At 38.0% G+C, this 20,355-nt stretch overlaps 1 protein-coding gene across 3 annotated transcripts in view; it reads right to left on the bottom strand.

Annotated features, from left to right (window-relative positions):
- Positions 1 to 20,355, bottom strand: part of Nrt (Neurotactin) — a 185,100-nt gene that overhangs the window by 1,744 nt on the left and 163,001 nt on the right. For all 3 annotated transcript variants that reach the window (XM_067107939.1, XM_067107941.1, XM_067107940.1), the window contains 6 exons: positions 12,346 to 12,511; positions 9,686 to 9,889; positions 6,352 to 6,520; positions 3,936 to 4,074; positions 3,294 to 3,459; positions 2,450 to 3,119 (listed from right to left, as the gene is read on the bottom strand). In XM_067107939.1, the coding sequence (XP_066964040.1) occupies positions 2,450 to 3,119; positions 3,294 to 3,459; positions 3,936 to 4,074; positions 6,352 to 6,520; positions 9,686 to 9,889; positions 12,346 to 12,511 (1,514 nt within the window). The remainder of the gene's footprint in view (positions 1 to 2,449; positions 3,120 to 3,293; positions 3,460 to 3,935; positions 4,075 to 6,351; positions 6,521 to 9,685; positions 9,890 to 12,345; positions 12,512 to 20,355) is intronic.

Here is a 20,355-nt window from a genome sequence, read left to right as displayed (position 1 = left end):
ACACTATGCTTCCTAATATTATATATTAAAATTAGTAAAAACTGATAAGAAGTAAAGTTAGATCTTGAGATGGCAACTCAGCTTCCTCAACAGTTAAACATGCTTTTTGATATATGCACATTCTTCTGTCAAAGGACACTGGGAAGATGGTAACTGTTCACTTCATCTTAGCAAACGTAGAGTAAACGTGTCTTGGGCTGGAACACGTAACCGGAAAGTGCTATACAGTCATGGGGTCAAGCAGTCATCACACAGTGGTTACAGTTCCCAGCCACTTAAAATCACAGAATCACACGTCTTTGATTAATTCTAAGTTGTCACATTTCAGTTTTCCCATATCATTGACATCTAATCTGTGCATCCATGGGAGAGCTGGATTAGTGATTTTCAACATTTTCCTTATTACAACCAACCGACTTCTGTGTTTGAGAGGATACCAGTACAAGGCACAGGTATCTTGCTCAGCAAGCATGAGGTACCATTTTTCTTGCCAAGTTATTTGTTCCATTCTTTTTCACACAAGGGTTTGCTGATACTTAGTAATTTGATCAAAATATCCACTTTACGATGATCATTACCAATGGATGCTTTGTATTCAAATTTCCCAAGGACTGTAGCGCTCTTAAAGTATCGCTAAAAATTATATAATTTCTGTTACCACAAGTTAAAATTTCTTTCAACTATCAAAACCACACGTTTACATTGAAGGTCATTGGGCATCAGCTAGGAAAACCTAGGAAAAGAAGGAGTCCCAAATGCGACAATGTTTTCATGTAGGCTACTGAAGTAGGCCTTAAAATGCTATGCTTATTATTTACTCTCTCTCTCTCTCTCTCTCTCTCTCTCTCTCTCTCTCTCTCTCTCTCTCTCTCTCTCTCTCTCTCACACACTACTTAGATTCAGCTAGCCTTGTGCTGGCACGGGCTCTTGCTCATCAGCAGCCCGTAAAAATATGTATTGCACATTGCAGTCCCAAACATTTTTCCTAACGATAAATTTAATTTCAGTTGCTAAAGTACAAACTCTCAAGGTTTCATTGGCTCTCGTGGAGCCATCTCTGAGCCGTAAATTTTTACTTGTTTAGTTTATAAGCTTTAAGAAAACGTCAAAATAAAAAAAAAATGGTTGATTATTGTGTAATATAACTTCTAAATTGTGATGGGCAGAAAGCTGATGTTTTTCGGTGAAAGAGCTCCTTCGTATGGGATATATACCCTCATATATAACTACCCTTGGTATAAGTTATTATCATGGCAAAGTAAATTTAATATTTAATCCTCATGAGTGACAAATTAATGCAAGTTTCTAATCTGACCACGTTTAGGTGGAAGTTTTACTAATTCTTTAGTCACCCTACTATATAATACCGTTTTCTTTATTTGCATAACAACGCAAAGAAAACATTGATACCTTGGTAGGATACTATGTTGAAATGACTCACGAAAAGGATTAGGTGATCATACGAAGTTTGCGATACTTTGTCGGTCATAAAAGTGGTCAGCAAAATTTTCTATAAATCTCCTTAAAACAGTTTTTTGAGTAATAATATTTTAAGATGTATTTATTTGAACATGAAAGTGCCCGAGTATGTCTAACCGATTTTCGATAATTTCTCGAAATTTTACTGTACCTGACATCAATATTTATATAATGGTGGAAGTTTTAATTTCAAATATCAGCATAGAAGTCTTTAAAACCCCTTAAATATAAGGACTTCAGACTAATACAAAGTTGGTACAATACGTATTTCTGAAGTCACATTGAACTGGAGATATGTATTCATTGAGCACTTGAATAAATTTTGCAGTGACGCCATTAACGGAGAGATAAAGGTATTTCATTTTTATGTCAGCTACTTTAACCCATTCCCATAGTCAAAAATACCACACTAGAGTATCTCTAGCTCTCAATTTGCACTAACGTTATACTTCTCAAAGTATAATGTATATGAAGTCAGCCGGATCGTAATTTGGCGAAGATGAAAATGTTTTGGAGTCGGCTGTTAACTGAATGAAAAGTCCCATAATACTGAAATAAACTGGGCTTACGAACAGGGAGTGAGAGGACCAAAAAAGTTACTCTCAATTTCTGTCCGTAGGATCAGTTTCCCTCAACACACATTTAAGAGACGTTTCATATACATTTTCTTCTTCGCCACATTACGATCTAATTAACTTCAAGCCAGGGTTCGCCACTGAATTGTAGATTTCCGCTTAGATGTTCTTCTTTGTATTTCTAAGCACCGTGTCATCTACCATATTCTTGCAATATTATCTTCCCCTAGTGTACTTTGCAAACAAAATATTCCAGATTTCCCGTGGCATACTTTTTATCTCCATTTCGTTTTAAATACGTTTAAAAAAAATCACTGTGACGTCCTAATTACTCAGAAATGAAAATTGTGCTTACAACTTTGGGAGAAGAGAGAGAGCAACTCATCATCTCTTACCTATCATAATAGGCACTTGTGGTGAGGACGGGATAAAGGGCACAACAACACCATCGGAGACCAACCAGGCTTGACCCTGAGGACGACGCCATTCCAAAGGAGGGGCTTCCATCACAGACTGAGCAGGCATCATTTCCAGGCACCTCAAGGAAGTGCAATTTAAAGATTCAACTAAGGACGGGTCAGCATCCCTCCAAGTGCGCTCGGGATGAAGAGGAGCAGCACCAGACATCCACGCGGTGTGAATGTAACGATGTCCCTGCGATGAGTAAAGCAACGGCCAAGCTAGAGCGGCTCCTGCTTGGTGGCCTAGCAACGTTACTCTGTGAGGGTCGCCTCCGAAATGCTCGATATTGTGATGTACCCAGGCGAGGGCTGTCAAAAGATCAGAAACGCCCTGATTCCCGGCAGTGTGAGGATATGTTGAAGCAGCTAATGTCGGATGTGGGAAGAAACCAAAGATGCCACGTCTGATCTGAGGTGCCACTATGACTACACCGCGTTCTATTGCTGTTGGTGCAGCTTTGCTCAGCAGCCAGGGTCTTCTTGTGTCGCCGCCAAGACTTGACCCTCCAACATACACGACAACTGGTAGGGGTGAATCATAGCCAAGTTGTGGAGTAAAAATATCAAGGAGCAAGCAGTCTTCCCAACCGTTGACGACTGCACCCTGCAAAAGGAAATCATTTGTATAGCTCCTCAAATATCCATAATAAAGCATTAAATAATCATGTCAAAAATATTTCAATTTAAAGTGTGATAAGCATCTTTCTTATTTGGAGTTGGTGATCTGGCAGTACATAAAGTAAAATACAAAACAGAAATTCAATATTTTCTTTATTACCTGCATATCGTAGCCCCAGCATGGACGAGTTATATTAGCCATGTATGTCCCAGACCAGCAATGTTCGAGATCTGTTTGTAACTGCGAATGTCGGAAGCGGAATTTGCCTACTGGTGGAATGGCGTAAGGAACCCCTCGGAAAACGTAAGCGTCATCTTCTACAACTCTGCAGAATATGACTGGCTTCAGATAAAGTCACTTTTTGTGAAGTAGCTTATTAACACAGTTTTAGAGAGTTGGACAGACATTTTCTGTATTTACTGAAAGCACCAAAGGCTGCGAATATACTGTATATTTGTGAGTGCGTGTGCACGTGTGTAGGTGTATGGCTGTGTCTAGTTTTACGCAAATATAAATACAATATATATATACAATATATATATATATATATATATATATATATATATATATATATATATGTGTGTGTGTGTGTGTGTGTGTGTGTGTGTGTGTATATGTGTGTGTGTGTGAGTGAATGCGTGTGCACTTCTGTAGGTGTGTGTGCGTGTGTGTTTGTGTCCTTAAAACCAGAGGTGATACACAGATAGGAATATTATAAAAAAACTATTTCTATAAAAACGTGCTCATGTGTACTTGCCGTTATTTCTGTAATGATCTGAGAATTCCCCGTTTGTGACTTACCCCTGTACCGGTCCACACGCGGTCACTGTCGTGACGTAGGGATGTTTTACACGAGGATCTGGACCAAATATTATCCCGCGAGTACTCGATGCTATCACGGCTATGACGATCACTAACACTACAAGAAGAATACTGCAAACTGGTGAGAAGCAAAAAAAAAAAAAAAAAGAAATAATTAGTGACTTACAGATGATCTGAGAGACCAACAATTGTCAGAGGACGATGTGTTTGACCGATCCAGGTGGAGGAAAGCTGTCAGAAACATCGACCCCACATAGAAGTGGGAAAAATGCATAGAAAGAAGAAGAAGGTGCTATGACAAATGCTCAACCTTCGAGATTTGCAAATGATGGAGATTTATAATGTTCAAATATTGTAAAACTTATTCAGTACTTGGGATGATATAGTAGATATAATTCTATTGATATTGTAGATTTTTAACATACATTTTAGAAGAGTATGGGTTCTGTTAGCAATGGTATATACGTGCGTTATCTAGGTAATATAAGGTCTACTGAGATGTTCTTTAGCGTTTATAAGGGAGTTTTCCCTGCATTTTGACACCATTTGATATTCATTCACAATTCATAGCGATCCACTCAATTTTGGGAATATCACCATTGATATTCACCACTGCAGGTAGATTTTCCTTTCTAAGGAATTTAGATATTTACCCTTTCCCTTTTCCTTAAGAGTCATTGTTTTTAAAATCGAAGAACTGGAAATAGAACATTGTTAACAATAAATAGGCCCTAACATGTAGGGTTTTTGTTACCTTTTACCGCGTCATCGATCGCCCCCAATAATGATAATGATAATGATTTTCCAGATGCTGCTGATGATAGTTTGTGCAAGACTCGTATACTAATCATAGCTACAGTTAATCAATTGACCGTGGGTGATGCCCCCGGGACACGTAATGTCGTAAAAACAACTACTTTTCAACTATTCAGCCAAAGCACTGGTTGAGTGTTGGGGACTTTGCACCACTGTCAGTGTTTTTACATATAAATTGACGCTTACTATATCATTTGAAATTTGTTGTAACACAAAGCTGTTTATTTGTAAATGTTCAAGATACGAGTATATAATTTCTCTTGAAGTGGATAGTGAGTCTTAATAGTTATATTAATGCAAAACGCTTATAATGCTGGGCTGTTTTACTGAACTATAGGACCTATAAAGTTAGGCAGAACCTGTTTTCTTAAACTTGGGAATAGACCTACATATTCAGATAGAATCTAAACAATAGTCTGTAATAAGAAACAGATGGAACTTGTTCGCAGCTAGACAAACATAGATGGCTGTCTTTACAGAAAAGATATAATTTGTTGACCAAGCATTGTGGTAATTGATTAAAAATAGGGATAAATATATATTGCGTGTTGAAATAGATTCACAAAACAATTATTTTTTTTTATTTCCTATATTTATCGTAATTTTTATGATATGATATGCAGCACTGATGTCTGAATTCCGCATGACTAAACACTTTGTTCCTTTTTAGTTTTCCATAAAAGAAAACTATTGCGCCGGCTTTGCCTGTCCGCCCGCACTTATTCTGTCCGCCCTCAGATCTTTAAAACTACTGAGGCTAGAGGGCTACAAATTGGTATGTTGATCATCCACCCTCCGATTATCAAACATACCAAATTGCAGCCCTCTAGCCCCGGTAGTTTTTATTTTATTTAAGGTTAAAGTTAACCATAATGGTGCGTCTGACAACGATACAGGACAGGCCACCACCGGGCCGTGGTTAAAGTTTCATGGGCCACGGCTCATACAGCATTATACCGAGACCACCGAAAGGTAGATCTATTTTCGGTGGCCTTGATTATACGCTGTACAGAAAACTCGATTGCGCCGAAGAAACTTGGGGTATTTTTTATTTTTTTTTTTAAAGTTAATTGTGGTGAATCCTAACCTGTTTTCCATGAGCAACACTGTGCTTTCCCCATGGTTTGGCAGTGATTATTCATAGTGGTAAAAATCGGTCTCGCAAAGTATGACATCTCACAAGTCATCGAGCATAATTGCTGATCATAAATATATAAGCAGGCACTGATGCCCTGTTCCATTGCGGTTAGTTTCAGCCATTATTATTATTATTATTATTATTATTATTATTATTATTATTATTATTATTATTATTATTATTGTAGATACCGGCTGAATAATGTGTGTAAGCTGCTTAAATTGTCAAAGTTATAGTAAATATAATTTTGGTGAATTTCCTTTGGTAGTCTTCAGTTATACCGGATCATTCTTAGTAGACAAAATAGAAATGTGATTGAAAAGGCGTATATATGTTTCTTACTCAGTATTATAGGATTGCACTTAGAACTGCAATTAAATAACAATGCCATGAAATAGTAGCTTTTCAAGAACTTGTGTGAATAGTGAGGGGAAAACTGACCTATGATAACCCTCGTTGAGGCGAGCGCTGTGAGCGTTTTGGAAAAACAAGTTTGGGTTCGATTCTTCAGTGGCGGCGAGGGTTGGTCAAGTTTTGGGTCCCGAACTACCGAGACCCCGGGATCGAAGAGGTCCAGGTACCGAGGTTCTCGGTAACCAACATCTCGGTGCTGAAAGGAATTAAAGAGTTATTACTGTCTGATCTTTGGGTGAAATGAAGGCAATAATTCTAAATCTAAATTGCATGCTGTTTTTCACCGTGTAAAGAACAGAGATTACTTTTCACACACACACACCTATATATATATATATATATATATATATATATATATATATATATATATATATATATATATATATATATATATATATATATTACTAAGGACCTAATTCAAACTGGATGGTATCTATTGGAGTATTTATTCAGAAAAAGTTACAAGCTTTCTTCGACAAACAATCACATTATCAAGTATCCGTACAATACTTGATAATGTGGACTGTTTGTCCAAGAAAGCTTGTAACTTTTCTGAATAAATACTCCATTAGATACCATCCAGTTTGAATGAGGTCCTTTAGTAATTCTACTAATGCACAGAACAATTGTGTATGTGATAAAGTTAATATTATATATATATATATATATATATATATATATATATATATATATATATATATATATATATATATATATATATATATATTAATCCGAGGAGAACAGTTGAACAGTTGTTTCCCTAGTTACTGTGTAACGGGGTAGGTTGTCTCTGTTAGGATGTAGTATATGGAAATTACAATACTCCCAAATGAAAACAATGACATCTAAGAAAAATGAGGCCCCATTCCTTCCTTTTTTCAAAAACTGTATACCTACTGTCAAGTCTTTGAAGTGATCTAAAAGTATATATCTCAAATGAGGATTGTAAAGACCATCGTTTCTCTGTTCTCACTGAAAAGTCTCCAGGACAGAACAGTGAGATAAGTTGAATTTACATAGAATGTTATCCACACATGCAAATTGTGTTGACCGACTACTTGGTTGGGGTAATTTGGTTTCAAAAACAACCATTTAATTAGTGTATTAAAAATGGCCGTCAATACCATTTGCGCATGTGTGTCAACTATGTAATTCAGTTTAAGGTAGCCATTGGCCCCTCCACATTGCACTCCAGGCCACGTTGATCGTGGTCTGCCACTTGAACAGTCCTGGATAATTTAGGATCAGTTATTACTTCCATCTTTAGCTGGCGTTGACTTTCTCTCTCTCTCTCTCTCTGGTTATCATTTGTTGAATATTTAAAAATCTTATTGTAGAATTATTGCACTTGTACGTTTATATGCAATTTTAGTGGAGGTCTCTCGCCTTGATTTACATGGAAATGCTGGGATGTGAGCACCTTTGATTCCTAGAAAACCGTAGAAGCTTTTGCACTGTTGTATAGCTCGGTTTAATGAATATACAATACCTAGCAAACAAAAAGTACATTGGTCATGTGACTGTTCCCTTTGCAAAGAGCAATGCTGGAAAAAGGTTTTAGCCTTCCCTATTTGCACTGCCATATACATAAAAATAGTAACGAAGTTAAATCCGATTACGCAGGCTACATTTTAATTCGGGCCACAGTGATAAGGTTAGGAAAACATTTTTGTCATCAGTTTCTTTAAGAGAATTATCTGCATGTAGCTTTGAATACTCTGATGACGAAATATATTTAATTAGGAATGCTGGCAATATATTAAAATGCCCTGATATTGTATAATTGCAGTGCAGTGAGAAAGGCTAAAAGATTATTATAATACTAGCAATGGAATATATAATGCAAAAACTTACTTTTATTGCCATGCAATGATAATTGTCAAGATATTCCCCACTGGAAAGAGAAACCCACAAGATTCCTGTGTATAACTTGTTTACTTGTAAATATTTACATATTACTTGAATCTCGAGTACTTTCAGGTCCTAGTGACCCTTTTTCAAGAGGTGTGAAGGTAGTCAGGCTAGTTCAAGGCCCAGCAGTCTGACTACCTTCACATCTCTTGAAAAAGGGTCACAGTTAGGACCTGAAAGTACTCGAGGTTCAAGTAATATGTAAATATTTACAAGTAAACAAGTTATACACAGGAATCTTGTGGGTTTCTCTTTCCATCTTCAGAAGAAAACTGAAAGAAGTTTTTATATTCCCCATTAGTGTTAAAGTGGCGCATTCAAGAGTGATCATAGGATGAAAATAACACTTATTAGGAAGCCTCCATACAATACCGAAGTTGTGTATTTTAGATCCCATGTAATTCATGTGACAAATTGTATACTGGTCAAATTGACTGATGTTAGAGATATTAATCATGCAATTAACTGGACCGGCACTAAAAAATAGGGTATTTCAATATGTTACTGTACAAAGAAATGTGATTGAGTCTAACTCAGTAAAAGGAAGTTTTTATAAGAGTATGAATATCGGTCTAAGTATGTATAAACTTGACTCAGTGGTTATTAAAGAAACCTGCAAAATGCAAGATTTTAAGGGGTAGAGTGAAGATTTGTTCATAAGCAAACAAACTGGAACGCTTATTATTTTCCATTAAGAAAATAGTTGTCCTATGAAAGCACTACGCTGGGACATGCATTTCTGACTGAGGGTGAGGTATATATATATATATATATATATGATATATATATATATATATATATATATATATATATATATATATATATATATATATATATATATATATATATATATATATTGAAAAGTTCTTCTTTCACAAGTCCTTTCTGAAAATAGCTAAATATACATAGCCAGGCAGGCCATATGTTTTATTTCTTTTTTTCTTCGTGTCATTTTGAATTTTAATTTCATGTGTTCCTATTAGTTATACACACATATATATATGTTTATATATATATATATATATATATATATATATTATATATACGTATGTGTGTACTCACTAATTGCTTGATATTTGCAGTGAATATTCTAATTTTAGACCACGGTTCAGTAAACTTACAAAAAATATATATGTAATAAGTATAATAGTGTTTGTCATTAATGGATTTCATCTTATAGCAAGGGAATTATGATTTGCCCAGGGTCACCTATTAATACGTCACATGAAGGCTCCAAAATCGTTTTTTCCTTGTGATTTTCTTTCCTTCACCCCCTTAAAAAGGATAAAAGGACAAAAAGAAGAAGAGACCAGCCCAACACATCCATCGCCGCCCCCCCCCAGGTGAACACTCCTCTTACCCCCTCCCTCAACCCCCAATCCTCAAAAAAGGGGGAAAAAGTGAATACATAAATGAAAACTGGAAGGGGGAGATTTTCTGATCGGCTTACCTCGGGTTCTGCGTAGGGTGAGGATGGGTTGCCAAATTCTCTCAAAGGATCGGTGGTACTACTTGGGGGATCCCGTAAAGGATCTTTGAGGGGATCTTTATAAGGCGACGGATGAGATGGGTCCTTGAATGCCTCTTCAGTCACAGCCACGCCGCCCTCGCTCACTCCTGGAGGCACAGTGCTGCCCACGCGCCCTCCTCCGCGCTGCCGAGGAACAGAGCAGTTAGTATGGTTCGGGCAGACCTTATTTGAAGACTTTCTGATGTCAAGGCCGACGGAATGGGCAACTCAGCTACAAACAGTGGATGGGAAGGGGAGGGGTAGGGGAGGATAACAGCGGTGCCTAAACCCCCGAAGGAAGCAATCGGCACCACTAGGAGTCACGGGACACTGAAGAAAAAGAATACTGCGGGGCTCGATGAAACGAAAGACAGGAGGGAATTCAAAGGCATGACAGTAGAGGCAGGGAAGCAGTCGCTAGATGGAGCAATACTGGGATTCTTTTTTCTACAGGGGATTTATAAACAACACATTAAATGAAGTTTACATGCAAAAAATATATGGAACGTACTTCAAACATCTTGTTTCCCTAGATGTAAAAGAAATCGTGTGTTGCTTAGACGCTGGATATCTTTCTCTCCCTGGTGAAGTGTCATTGTATCTTTTCTTTTGAAATGATTTCGTTTCCATGGATCAGTGAACAGAGCGACAGAGCACCTACTTCCCCTCAGGCAACAGCCGTCAGAGGACTTCCTCCCCCGTCTGCAGAGGTCAGCAGTCTCCCCATTAGCAGGGTAATTAGATGAACTCTTCTCTTTCGAGGCCAAACTAGGATTCTCCCTCACTTTAAATCAAAGGACTTTCTATAAAAATATTCTTCTGATATGTTTTTCCAGATTTCCCTCTTTTTTTTTCTACCCATATTCTGCTTCATTTGTTCTCTGTGTTTACTTATCCGGGCGTGAACCTATCACGAAAATTTTGCTCTCCGCCCTGTTATTCATTGCCTATAATACCTACTCTAAACTACGTAATTATGAAAACAGTCAAACGGGTAAAAAAATACACGAAAACTTTCCTCTCTCTCTCTCTCTCTCTCTCTCTCTCTCTCTCTCTCTCTCTCTCTCTCTCTCTCCTTACCAACGGGTACCTTATTATTCAAAGGGCTTCTACGTGTCTGTTAAACGTTTCATTTCTCTTAATGACTTCTTATATCTCACAGAATTATCTTCACTTAATGGGGTGCTCTCGGAGCAAGAATCTGTGCTGGCATAGGCACTTCTCCACCTTCCGATAATTGAACCATTCTACAGCTAATTCTCTCTCTGTCTGTCTCTCTCTCTCTTATATGATCCTCAAATTCGTCTTGCAACTCTTTGGGCTCTCACTGAACGTTGTTTTTGTAGTGGGAACTTTGCTGTAACTTGGGGCATAACATGAAATCCACAGCTGAATGTGGTATTCGAAAACTTATACAAGCATTCCTAATAAAACATGAGATATTTTATGATTGCTTCTCCTACATAAATAAGTCTCAAAATTCAAGTAGTATAATGAAGTTCCGGCCATCACCATATTTCCAGTAATTTATATTCGAATATACAGACCTTACAGAGAATGATAGAGGAAATAGGACTTTGAAAGAGCAGGAACTGTACTTGTATTCACAGTGGGATCAGGAAATGAAAGGAAACCCAGTTGATGGTTATATAAATGATGGTTTGATCAACAATAAAAGGTGGCTCCATCTTGCAGGTACCTTTATGAACTGGAAAAGTTATGAATTAAATGCTAAAATGAAAGAAGGGGTTAATCAAAAAACGTATGCTTGGAAGAGCCTAAGAAGTTCGTTATAGCTTTAAAGTAGAAGGGATTGGAATTATAGTAAGAGCCTCAGTGAAGACACGTTATAGTGCATGAAGGGAGTTGCTACCTCAGGTTATTTACGAACAGAATATACTGTATGACGATAATGAGCATATGCAGACAGGATAAGAACTGATAAAAAGAACTACATGAGTACTATGTACTGTACAATAACGGAGAAACAATAAGATCTGTAATAAAAATTTATTAGAGGAAGATTTGATGTTTCTACGTTCAGTTCCTTGATTACTTCCTTGGATGGCTCGAGAACTGGGAAAAGTGTGGGAATAAAAACCTATAAACAAAATAGGAGTAAAACTGTTAAAAGGTGCTCGAATGAAGGAGAGCTTAGCCTGCGTTGAGAAAAGAACTAGAACTGAGATGGAAGTGCTCCCTTTTAGATTACAAGGAAAGTGTCTGAAAAAAATTCTGCAAAAAAGGAAGTTATTTTGTCAAGGGTCAGTTTTGCATTTTAGAGGTAGATGAGTGGGACTTTTTCCTTTTATCAAGGGAGAGATGTGGAGAGGGTGAAGGTAACGAAGAAAAATGGTTAGAGATTAGATGACGGAGAAATTTGGTTCTAATCCGAAGGAAGTATTAGACTCGCCTCGGGGAAGTGGAAAAATTTACGAGAGGACAAGAGGGCAATGTTAGAATATCACACGATGGTAGAATAGAAAAATAAATATACAGTAATAGTAGAGAGAGAGAGAGAGAGAGATATGAGGGTAGAAAGAGAGGAAGAGGGAGACTGGCATCTCCAACCGAAGAGGAAATGTAATTTTCAGCCTAACCTGGGCTATCTCGAATTTCCTCCTGAAGAAGGCAGGCAGCCTCCATGGTCCTCTACTACTGCGGTGTTGTGGTGCCGGCTGGGGGTGCTGCTCCCCCCTTGGAGTACCTGACCCACTGCTCCAACTGCGGGCTACGTAGCGACCCACCACCGGCACCCCAGACATTCTGCAACGAGAAAAGGAGAAGAATCATTAGTCAATTTAAATTTAATGCATGAAATCATTATCATGAAATACTTCTGTCATCATCTTCTAACTGTATAATATGTTATTTAAGGGTAGCGCAATGTACTTGGGATACTGGAAGTTTTTAGGATTGGGACATAAAAGATACTTATCCATTGCATATACACATTTTCTTATGTTAATCTTGATTTTATTTTGCGTTTTGGCAAGCAATCATTTGTTGTCTGCTACCACAATACGCACTAGTGCCATCAGGACGCAGTACAAGACTCTAAAAATATTAGCAAAACAATAAACTTGGCTTATTACGCGAAAAGGCTAGTTTATAAACGTGTTCATGTTTCACAGACCTGGTCATTTGTCAAAGCGAACTTCCGCTTTAGGTTACATTAGCAAATCGATTTGAACGTTTTGGTGTGCGTGCAAGATTCTTATTTAGTACATCGATTCCTTTATTGTATTCTCAAGTTTTTTACTGTACACCTTATAATTACTTTTTTGTACTTACAGAACTTTTGCTCACTGGTTACAAAGACTGCACCTATGCATATACCTGTACACTCACTGAACAAAATCATGCATGAAGATTTCAATGAATTCTTATTATATTTCTGATGTGGTTCGTTTTTTGTTATATTGTTATGAAAGAAACATTTTGACAGAGAAGAAGAGTGAGAGAATTCCTACTTCAAGGAGAAAGCCCCCCCCTCTCTCTCTCTCTCTCTCTCTCTCTCTCTCTCTCTAACGCCTAGAGCCAAGTGGGAAATCGAAAACGGCCAAAACTACATATAGTTTCCATTAATTGTTTTCTTAATTTACACAGCATTTCCCTGGTCGTATATATGGATGATATTAGGCTGGGAGAAGCCGAATGTAAGGATTTCAGACATTGTGAAAGTCCTTTTACTGTCACAGTTTAAAGTATTCGGCAAGAATATAGTAGTGTTTACTTAAGTCGACTCGCCAAAATTACAGGTCGTAAATCCCGATGTTTTGCACATTTTTGTCGCAGGCGACGCTTGCAGATCCGTTATTTTTTTGCACCTGGAAAAGTCTCATTAAAAATAACGTACCCGACTAGGGATTAAACTGAGAAGAAGAGGAAGCGGTTCGAATTTAAAGTTAGAGGACCTTTTCATATCGTGTTTTTTTTCAATGAATTTCTTTCCATCACGCATATCTGCTTAAAAATATGTTTGAATTTCAGCGTTCATGACAGTGATGTATTCTGTATTATGAAAGGGTTACATTATGAAATTTTACTGCAGCCACTCTTCTACTTCTTATAAGTCGCTGCTTAATTGAGGCATTGTGACATTTATACTATTGAAATTCGTACAACGCTATGAAATACTCAGATGCAGCCAGTCACAAGAACGTTCATGCATTATCCAATAAATGAATATGTAGTTTCTAATGAGAAATATTTCATTTGAATGTTCCTATTTTGTATTTCTGTCATTGAGAGATTTCGTTAAAAGATGTCGATTCAGTATTTTCGATGTGCGACGCTTGTATTAAACTGCAAAACTAGAAAGAACACAATTGACCTTTCAATCGATGAAGTAAAAAAAAAAAAGTAGACATGGCCTTTGTGAAATTGTCTATTCATAAACTTTGCAAGTTGATGGTCTTTCTGGCGCGTGCGATATGAATCTCCGTTCATTTTGAATAATAATTATAACGACAGATGGACTGCCAAACGATATGACCGATAACCAGATGAATATGTCAGTGAATAAATGAATAAAAAAAGGCAGCAGAACAAAAACATGATGGTGAGGGCAACGGAAAGGAACTGCGGTGAAAGAGAAGAAAGAAACGTTTTCGCAATCGGAAGATTTTTTTCCCAGCAATGGTTCCCGGATACTCATTAAAACTACAAGTGGTTATTTCATTAACGTTAACGACTGCTCGTTAATTAATGGAATGGGAATGAATCTGCTTACATAGCGACCATTGATATCTATTGATTCCGAAATGTTCATTCGAGGGTGACTCGACCATAACCGGACTTATTGGAAGCCAGGATGCTTCGAAATTTTCCAGGATGCTTCGTTTGCACGATTGGTTTCAGTCGTACAATAAACTTTTAATAGTATTTGGAGTAGGGGTTAATAACGTGTAAAGACTGCTTATTGCACAGTGATTTTCAAACATGTTTGCAGCAGAACTGTTCATCTGTAACGAGCCACTTTCTGCCTGCCTGCCTGCCTGTCTGTCTGTCTGTCTGTCTGACTCGACATTGTTGCCATACCAGGAGACGACCCCTCTCAGCATTGCACTTCTAGGACAATGCCCTCAATAAAAACAAAGCACACTTGACATCGAGGCAACTGACCCTTTTGTGAGCCCTTCCACTTTATCGAAGTCCCATTGTTTCTATCGACTCTTGCTTCTTTGTTTCGTAAACGCCTCTGTCCTTTCTCAAGCAACAAAATAAAAAAAAAAAAAAGCTATCATGAACCTATGGAAAAAAATACAGACGGAATTTTATGTACGAGCATATAATTGTAGGTCAATAGCTAAATGAAACATCAACGAAGACATGGGGACACATTTGTGTAAAAAACTGCAGACTCTCTCTCTCTCTCTCTCTCTCTCTCTCTCTCTCTCTCTCTCTCTCTCTCTCTCTCTCTCTCTCGCCTGCGCGCGCGCGCTTTACCTAATGAGTTCAGGGGAGTGATCTTTATGCAAATTAAGGAAGAGTTACGCGTACTTCTTAATGTAATTAAGAGTAAGATGGTTACTGTTCAAGTGTCCAAAGTACCAGTACTTCTCCCCTGTTTAACACAAGTCATTCCACGGCTGTTGCAAGTTCGAACTTCTTAATCTCGGCACCAGATGGCAGCATTCTTTTGAGAATGATTGTAAAGATAAACGAAAAAAATTTACCATCACTTTTGACAGTCCTGAGATCTAACAGGAATCATTCACTGCTGAGGAAATTATAAGCTCCCTCCCTAAAAAGAAAATGAAAAAGAGAACATGACATCGTAAGCTCATTCATGAGTAACACTTTAACATGAATAAAACTCTCAACATCAACGTGATTGGCACGGAACGTCAATCGAAATCAACGTCAGTTGCTTTAAATGGACTGACTAACCAGACTTTGTCAAATGGGATGCTCGAGCTCTGCAAGTGACAGAAGACTCATTATCAAAGCACACGAGATAAAGATTTAACCCCGCGTGGAACGATATTTTGACAACGGATTCTTAGCATGCACGGAACACATTCTTTTAAGAGAACACGAGAATGTTCAGAGAGGGTGGAACACGAGAATGTTCAGAGAGGGTGGACTGTACAAAACAAAACGTCATCGTCGTTGCATAATAAACAAATCGACGTTTCGTCTACGAGTGAACCAATTCAACTCTCCTTTCAACAGAAACTTAGATATAAGCCTGGAAACAGAAATTTATCTTAGATACGGAAATGCTCTTTGGTTTAATAAAGGGAAGAACTAATGCGGGAAATCGGTGATCTCGGAACGCATTGTTGGCCTTTAAAGCTCTCTTTGTGCTTCCTTGACTAATAAACTCTCTTCTTTTGAGAATCAGTTCTAACTGTTACTTCCTGTTTAAGCTTCGCCCTCTTTTTTGGTTCTTTGGCGCTGCCATATGCGTGCATGTGTGTGTGTGTGTGTGTGTGTGTGTGTGTACAGTACGTTGTTTGGTTAGTGAATTGCAGGACTGGCTAATTCGCCATTGAATTTTGGCTAAATGCTATCCTTTGCAACAATGAAATAGTCAGTATAAAAGAATGTGCAATAGAACAGGCGATTCCAAATGATCTTTGTGATCTTTGTAATAATTTACAACAAAATGAAAGTAACAGAAGCATTATGTAACATTAGGTAAATGAATAAAAAGAGGATGGCGGAGAATCGTCCTGTTACGGACCATGTGACGAGAAAACTGACTCGTGACAGAACAGAATCCATAATATATCGCGTCTTCAGCCAGACGGATCAATGCTCATGTTTTTCAGACAGCTCATCTCATTAAGCCTGCTGTAAGTGCAATCTGACGTGCCCAAGGACTATTCCTGAAAGGTGATTAGCCCATTCATGAACAAAGAACTGACAGGCTGCAACAGGGCGGGAACACTTGTATGCTTCATGCATGAACGCCAACTTTGTTAACTGGCGTCATTTCAGATTTCGAATGGTTCCTGCAATACGCATTGCCAACAACAGTTGGGATTATTGTTGAAGTTTCTTGATATTTCATTCTATGTATAATTACAAAGAGGAGTCAAAATGTTAGATTGTGTATTTCATAATTTACTCATCGGCGCTCCAAAAACAGCTGCATGATGAATAAATTGTTCTGGTGTGCAATCATCACGAAATCATTGATTTCTCAGGGAAACTGCAAAAGAAACCTAAAATGTTTCATCGTTACGCAAGCGTTGTATATTGAGAATGGCTACCTTTTGTTTTGCTCTCTTATTTATGCTTAGTTTTTTATCTTTGTATCTGATGTGAGTTTACTCATACGAGACATCGCAAACTGACAGCAATCATTTCGCTGTGGAGATGGAGCTATATAAAACAAATCAGTCAGTGACGGCTGGAAGAAGGTAGGAGTAAACAAGCAAAAGTATTGACTGAACACATTGATTGAAGCTACAAAGAAATGTCACTTATAAGTTAGCACAATTCTTTCATAAGGCAAACCTACCATTTTGTTATTGCATTAGCTTAATAGTGTTGAAAGTCACTAGGTGACTCGTCAAGAGCAAAATAATACCACATTGCTTTACTACACCTGCTTCAAAATCGCGTCATATCTTTGCATAAAGCCGTAAAGTTTGCAAAGGGTTACACATTATACAACATAAATGGGACTTTCAGTTAAACTTGTTTTTTTTATTACGGATGGAAGCAGAGTCCGTAAGGTATAGAGATGTAAACACAGAGCTTCCAGTATCATAACACTAGACCATCATCGCCATAAGGAGCTTAATATACGGCCATACAGATATCGCCACTCCTCTGTGTTGTCCATTTGTTGACAACAGCCCTGGGGTCTTTAGGCCCTCCTTAGGCCCCACGGAGGGAAGGATAATGGCGCCAAGACACTGAGGGAAGAAGGAACACTTTCTTGTGAGGTATCATTGCCACCACCTGCTCCTTCTGAGTCCCATTGAGGCCAGATGTTTCCTTTGCCTCGCACGAACATCCCAAAACCGCATTTCGACTTGAATTCTTTATAATACGGATGATTTAGTGGATATGTTTTGGTGTCCATGTTTTGTCCCCAAAAAATGTGGTTATTTCTCTCTCTCTCTCTCTCTCTCTCTCTCTCTCTCTCTCTCTCTCTCTCTCTCTCTCTCTCTCTCTTGGAAATATCGCTCAAGATACTGAGTAAAAATTGTAATTGGAAATATATTTTATTTTCTTTATACTAGAAAATCTGTTGTCGAAAATTTATGATGCAATTAAGAAGCAATACTTATAAACGTTACTCATAATGGCAACCTGTCAGCCACGCCGGAACATGATCTGAAAACCTAACATGGCCGGAAACAAGACACGTAAAACAGTATATTTCGAACCATATTCACTGAATGATTAACGAAAAGATTGTGTAATGGAATGGACTCTTTTCAGGTAAAATTTCTCGCAATTTCAGTCGCAATGAAAGAGGCACTGTCGTTCGCGAATAGCTAGAATTTTGCTTTAAGATGAATGGCAGTTATCGAAGATGGTAAGCTAGAAGAAGCTGCAGTGCATTCAGTAATCATCATGAAGTTTTATAATTCAACAAATTTCTGCCCCGTAAGGGGGTAGTGCCATTAGTGCACCACATGCGGTGCACTGTAGGCAGTAGGCATTACTTAAGGTTCTTTGCAGAGTCTCTTCGGCCCCTATCTGCAACTCCTTTCATTCCTTTTACTGTATCTCCGTTCATATTCTCTCTTTCATTTGACTTTCCACCCCCTCTAACGCTTGTCTCAGTGCAACGGCGAGGTTTTCCTCCTGTTACACCCTTCAAGGCCTTCTCACTGTCAATTTCCCCTTTCAGCGCTGAATGACCTCATAGGTCCCAGCGCTTGGCCTTTGGCCTAGTTCTATGTTTTATTCTAACAAATTTCTGGGTAAAAAAAAAGTAATTTCGTGACTAACCGATATGACAGTATCAATATTTTGCATTACAAAGCACTTTCCGTGTTTATGCGCACATTATCATTATTGCTGTTGTTGTTATTGTGCATACATTTGCCTGGCATTTGTCAGTTGCCTACCAGTTATCGACCCATTTGAATGCTCAAGTGTCAAAGATGAAATCTGAGTTTACGAAAGACTGACGTATATTTAAATGACCGCAAAAGGTGATAAAAATTAATTACCTGCATGTGGCACACGGTATTCATAACCTTCTCTCTCTCTCTCTCTCTCTCTCTCTCTCTCTCTCTCTCTCTCTCTCTCTCCATCAGATTGTTACAGTGAATTGCATGCATAAGTACTGCATATAACCTAAATGAATGCATGCAAATAGTTCTATGGTATATAGGAAATATATGGAAAATATATAATTTCGTACAGGGTAAAAAAAATGTATCAAACAAATACTGAAAGAGCAAATGAATTAAAACCGAGCATTCCATCATCACCACAAGCGAGGCTCCAACGCCCATTACAAAATGTAAACAAAAACAATTGCAGTCTTGCGCGCACAGCCAAGAGTTATATTAAAGGTACGGAACGCATACAGTACATTCTAGCAATGTATTTCTTCAGTAAAAAAAAAAAAAAAAACTAGTGCTTTCAGCAAAATATCAAAATTGGTCGTGTGACCTCCTCACGATCTGGCAACATCTGATAAGACGCTTTTGATTTGCTGCGGCAAAAATCCACAACTATTCCGTTGCTTGTGAAATCATGACAAAACATTCGTTTCGTAAATCAGGATTAGCTTTTTTGGTTCCTATCCCCCCCTTCTTTCTCCCACCCCTTAGGGGGGTTGCCGCCAGTGTGCCTCACGCGGTGCACTGTAGGCATTACTTAAGGTTCTTTGCAGTGTCCCTTCGGATCCTAGCTACAACCCCTTTCACTCCTTTTACTGTACCTCTATTTATATTCCCTTTCTTCTGTCTGACTTTCAACTCTCTCCTAACAGTTGTTTCATACTGCAACTGACATGTTGTCCTCCTTTTACAACTTTAAGATCTTTCGACTGTCAGTTTCCGTTTCAGCGCTGAACGACCTCATAGGTCCCAGCGCCTGGTCTTGGACCAAAATTCTATATTCCATTTATGGTTCCTGTTTTCAAGGTGAAAAATACGAGTTTCAAAACTCAGTCATGTGAGTGCATTTCACCTCTGTCTTCTTCCTCTGAACAAATTATTAAAACAAAGTATTCCCTAATTCCGTATTTTATCTTCAAAGATTATTTTAATTTGTTTTTCACAACGAAGGCAAACAGATCAGAAAGAGTCAACCGTACCACAGAATGGGGAAGGGAGAAAAATTAGAGTCAATTAGCTGGAGTTACCTCTGTCAGGATAATAATTGTCTTTAGTAGTTTTGTCATCTGAACAATATTGTCCTCTGGTAGTCACCATCACAGCAAAGGTAGTCCCTCTCGCCCTTTACCCCTTTTCAGTTACTTCATGAATATCTTCAAGATTTTTACTTTTCCCAAAATTTCAGGAAGATGAATAATAGACCAACACATCACAACAAACTGTAATGCAGATACAGAAACAAGTCGGGATTTATTCCAGAGACAACAAAAGTCATCTAAAGGATTTACAAAATAATCCATCAAAACTGACGTGATAAAGAAAATGTATTCCCAACTAAGGAAA

Source organism: Macrobrachium rosenbergii, chromosome 8 (genome assembly GCF_040412425.1).
Source record: "Macrobrachium rosenbergii isolate ZJJX-2024 chromosome 8, ASM4041242v1, whole genome shotgun sequence".
Lineage (NCBI taxonomy): Eukaryota > Metazoa > Arthropoda > Malacostraca > Decapoda > Palaemonidae > Macrobrachium > Macrobrachium rosenbergii.
This window is presented reverse-complemented; position numbering and strand designations above follow the sequence as displayed.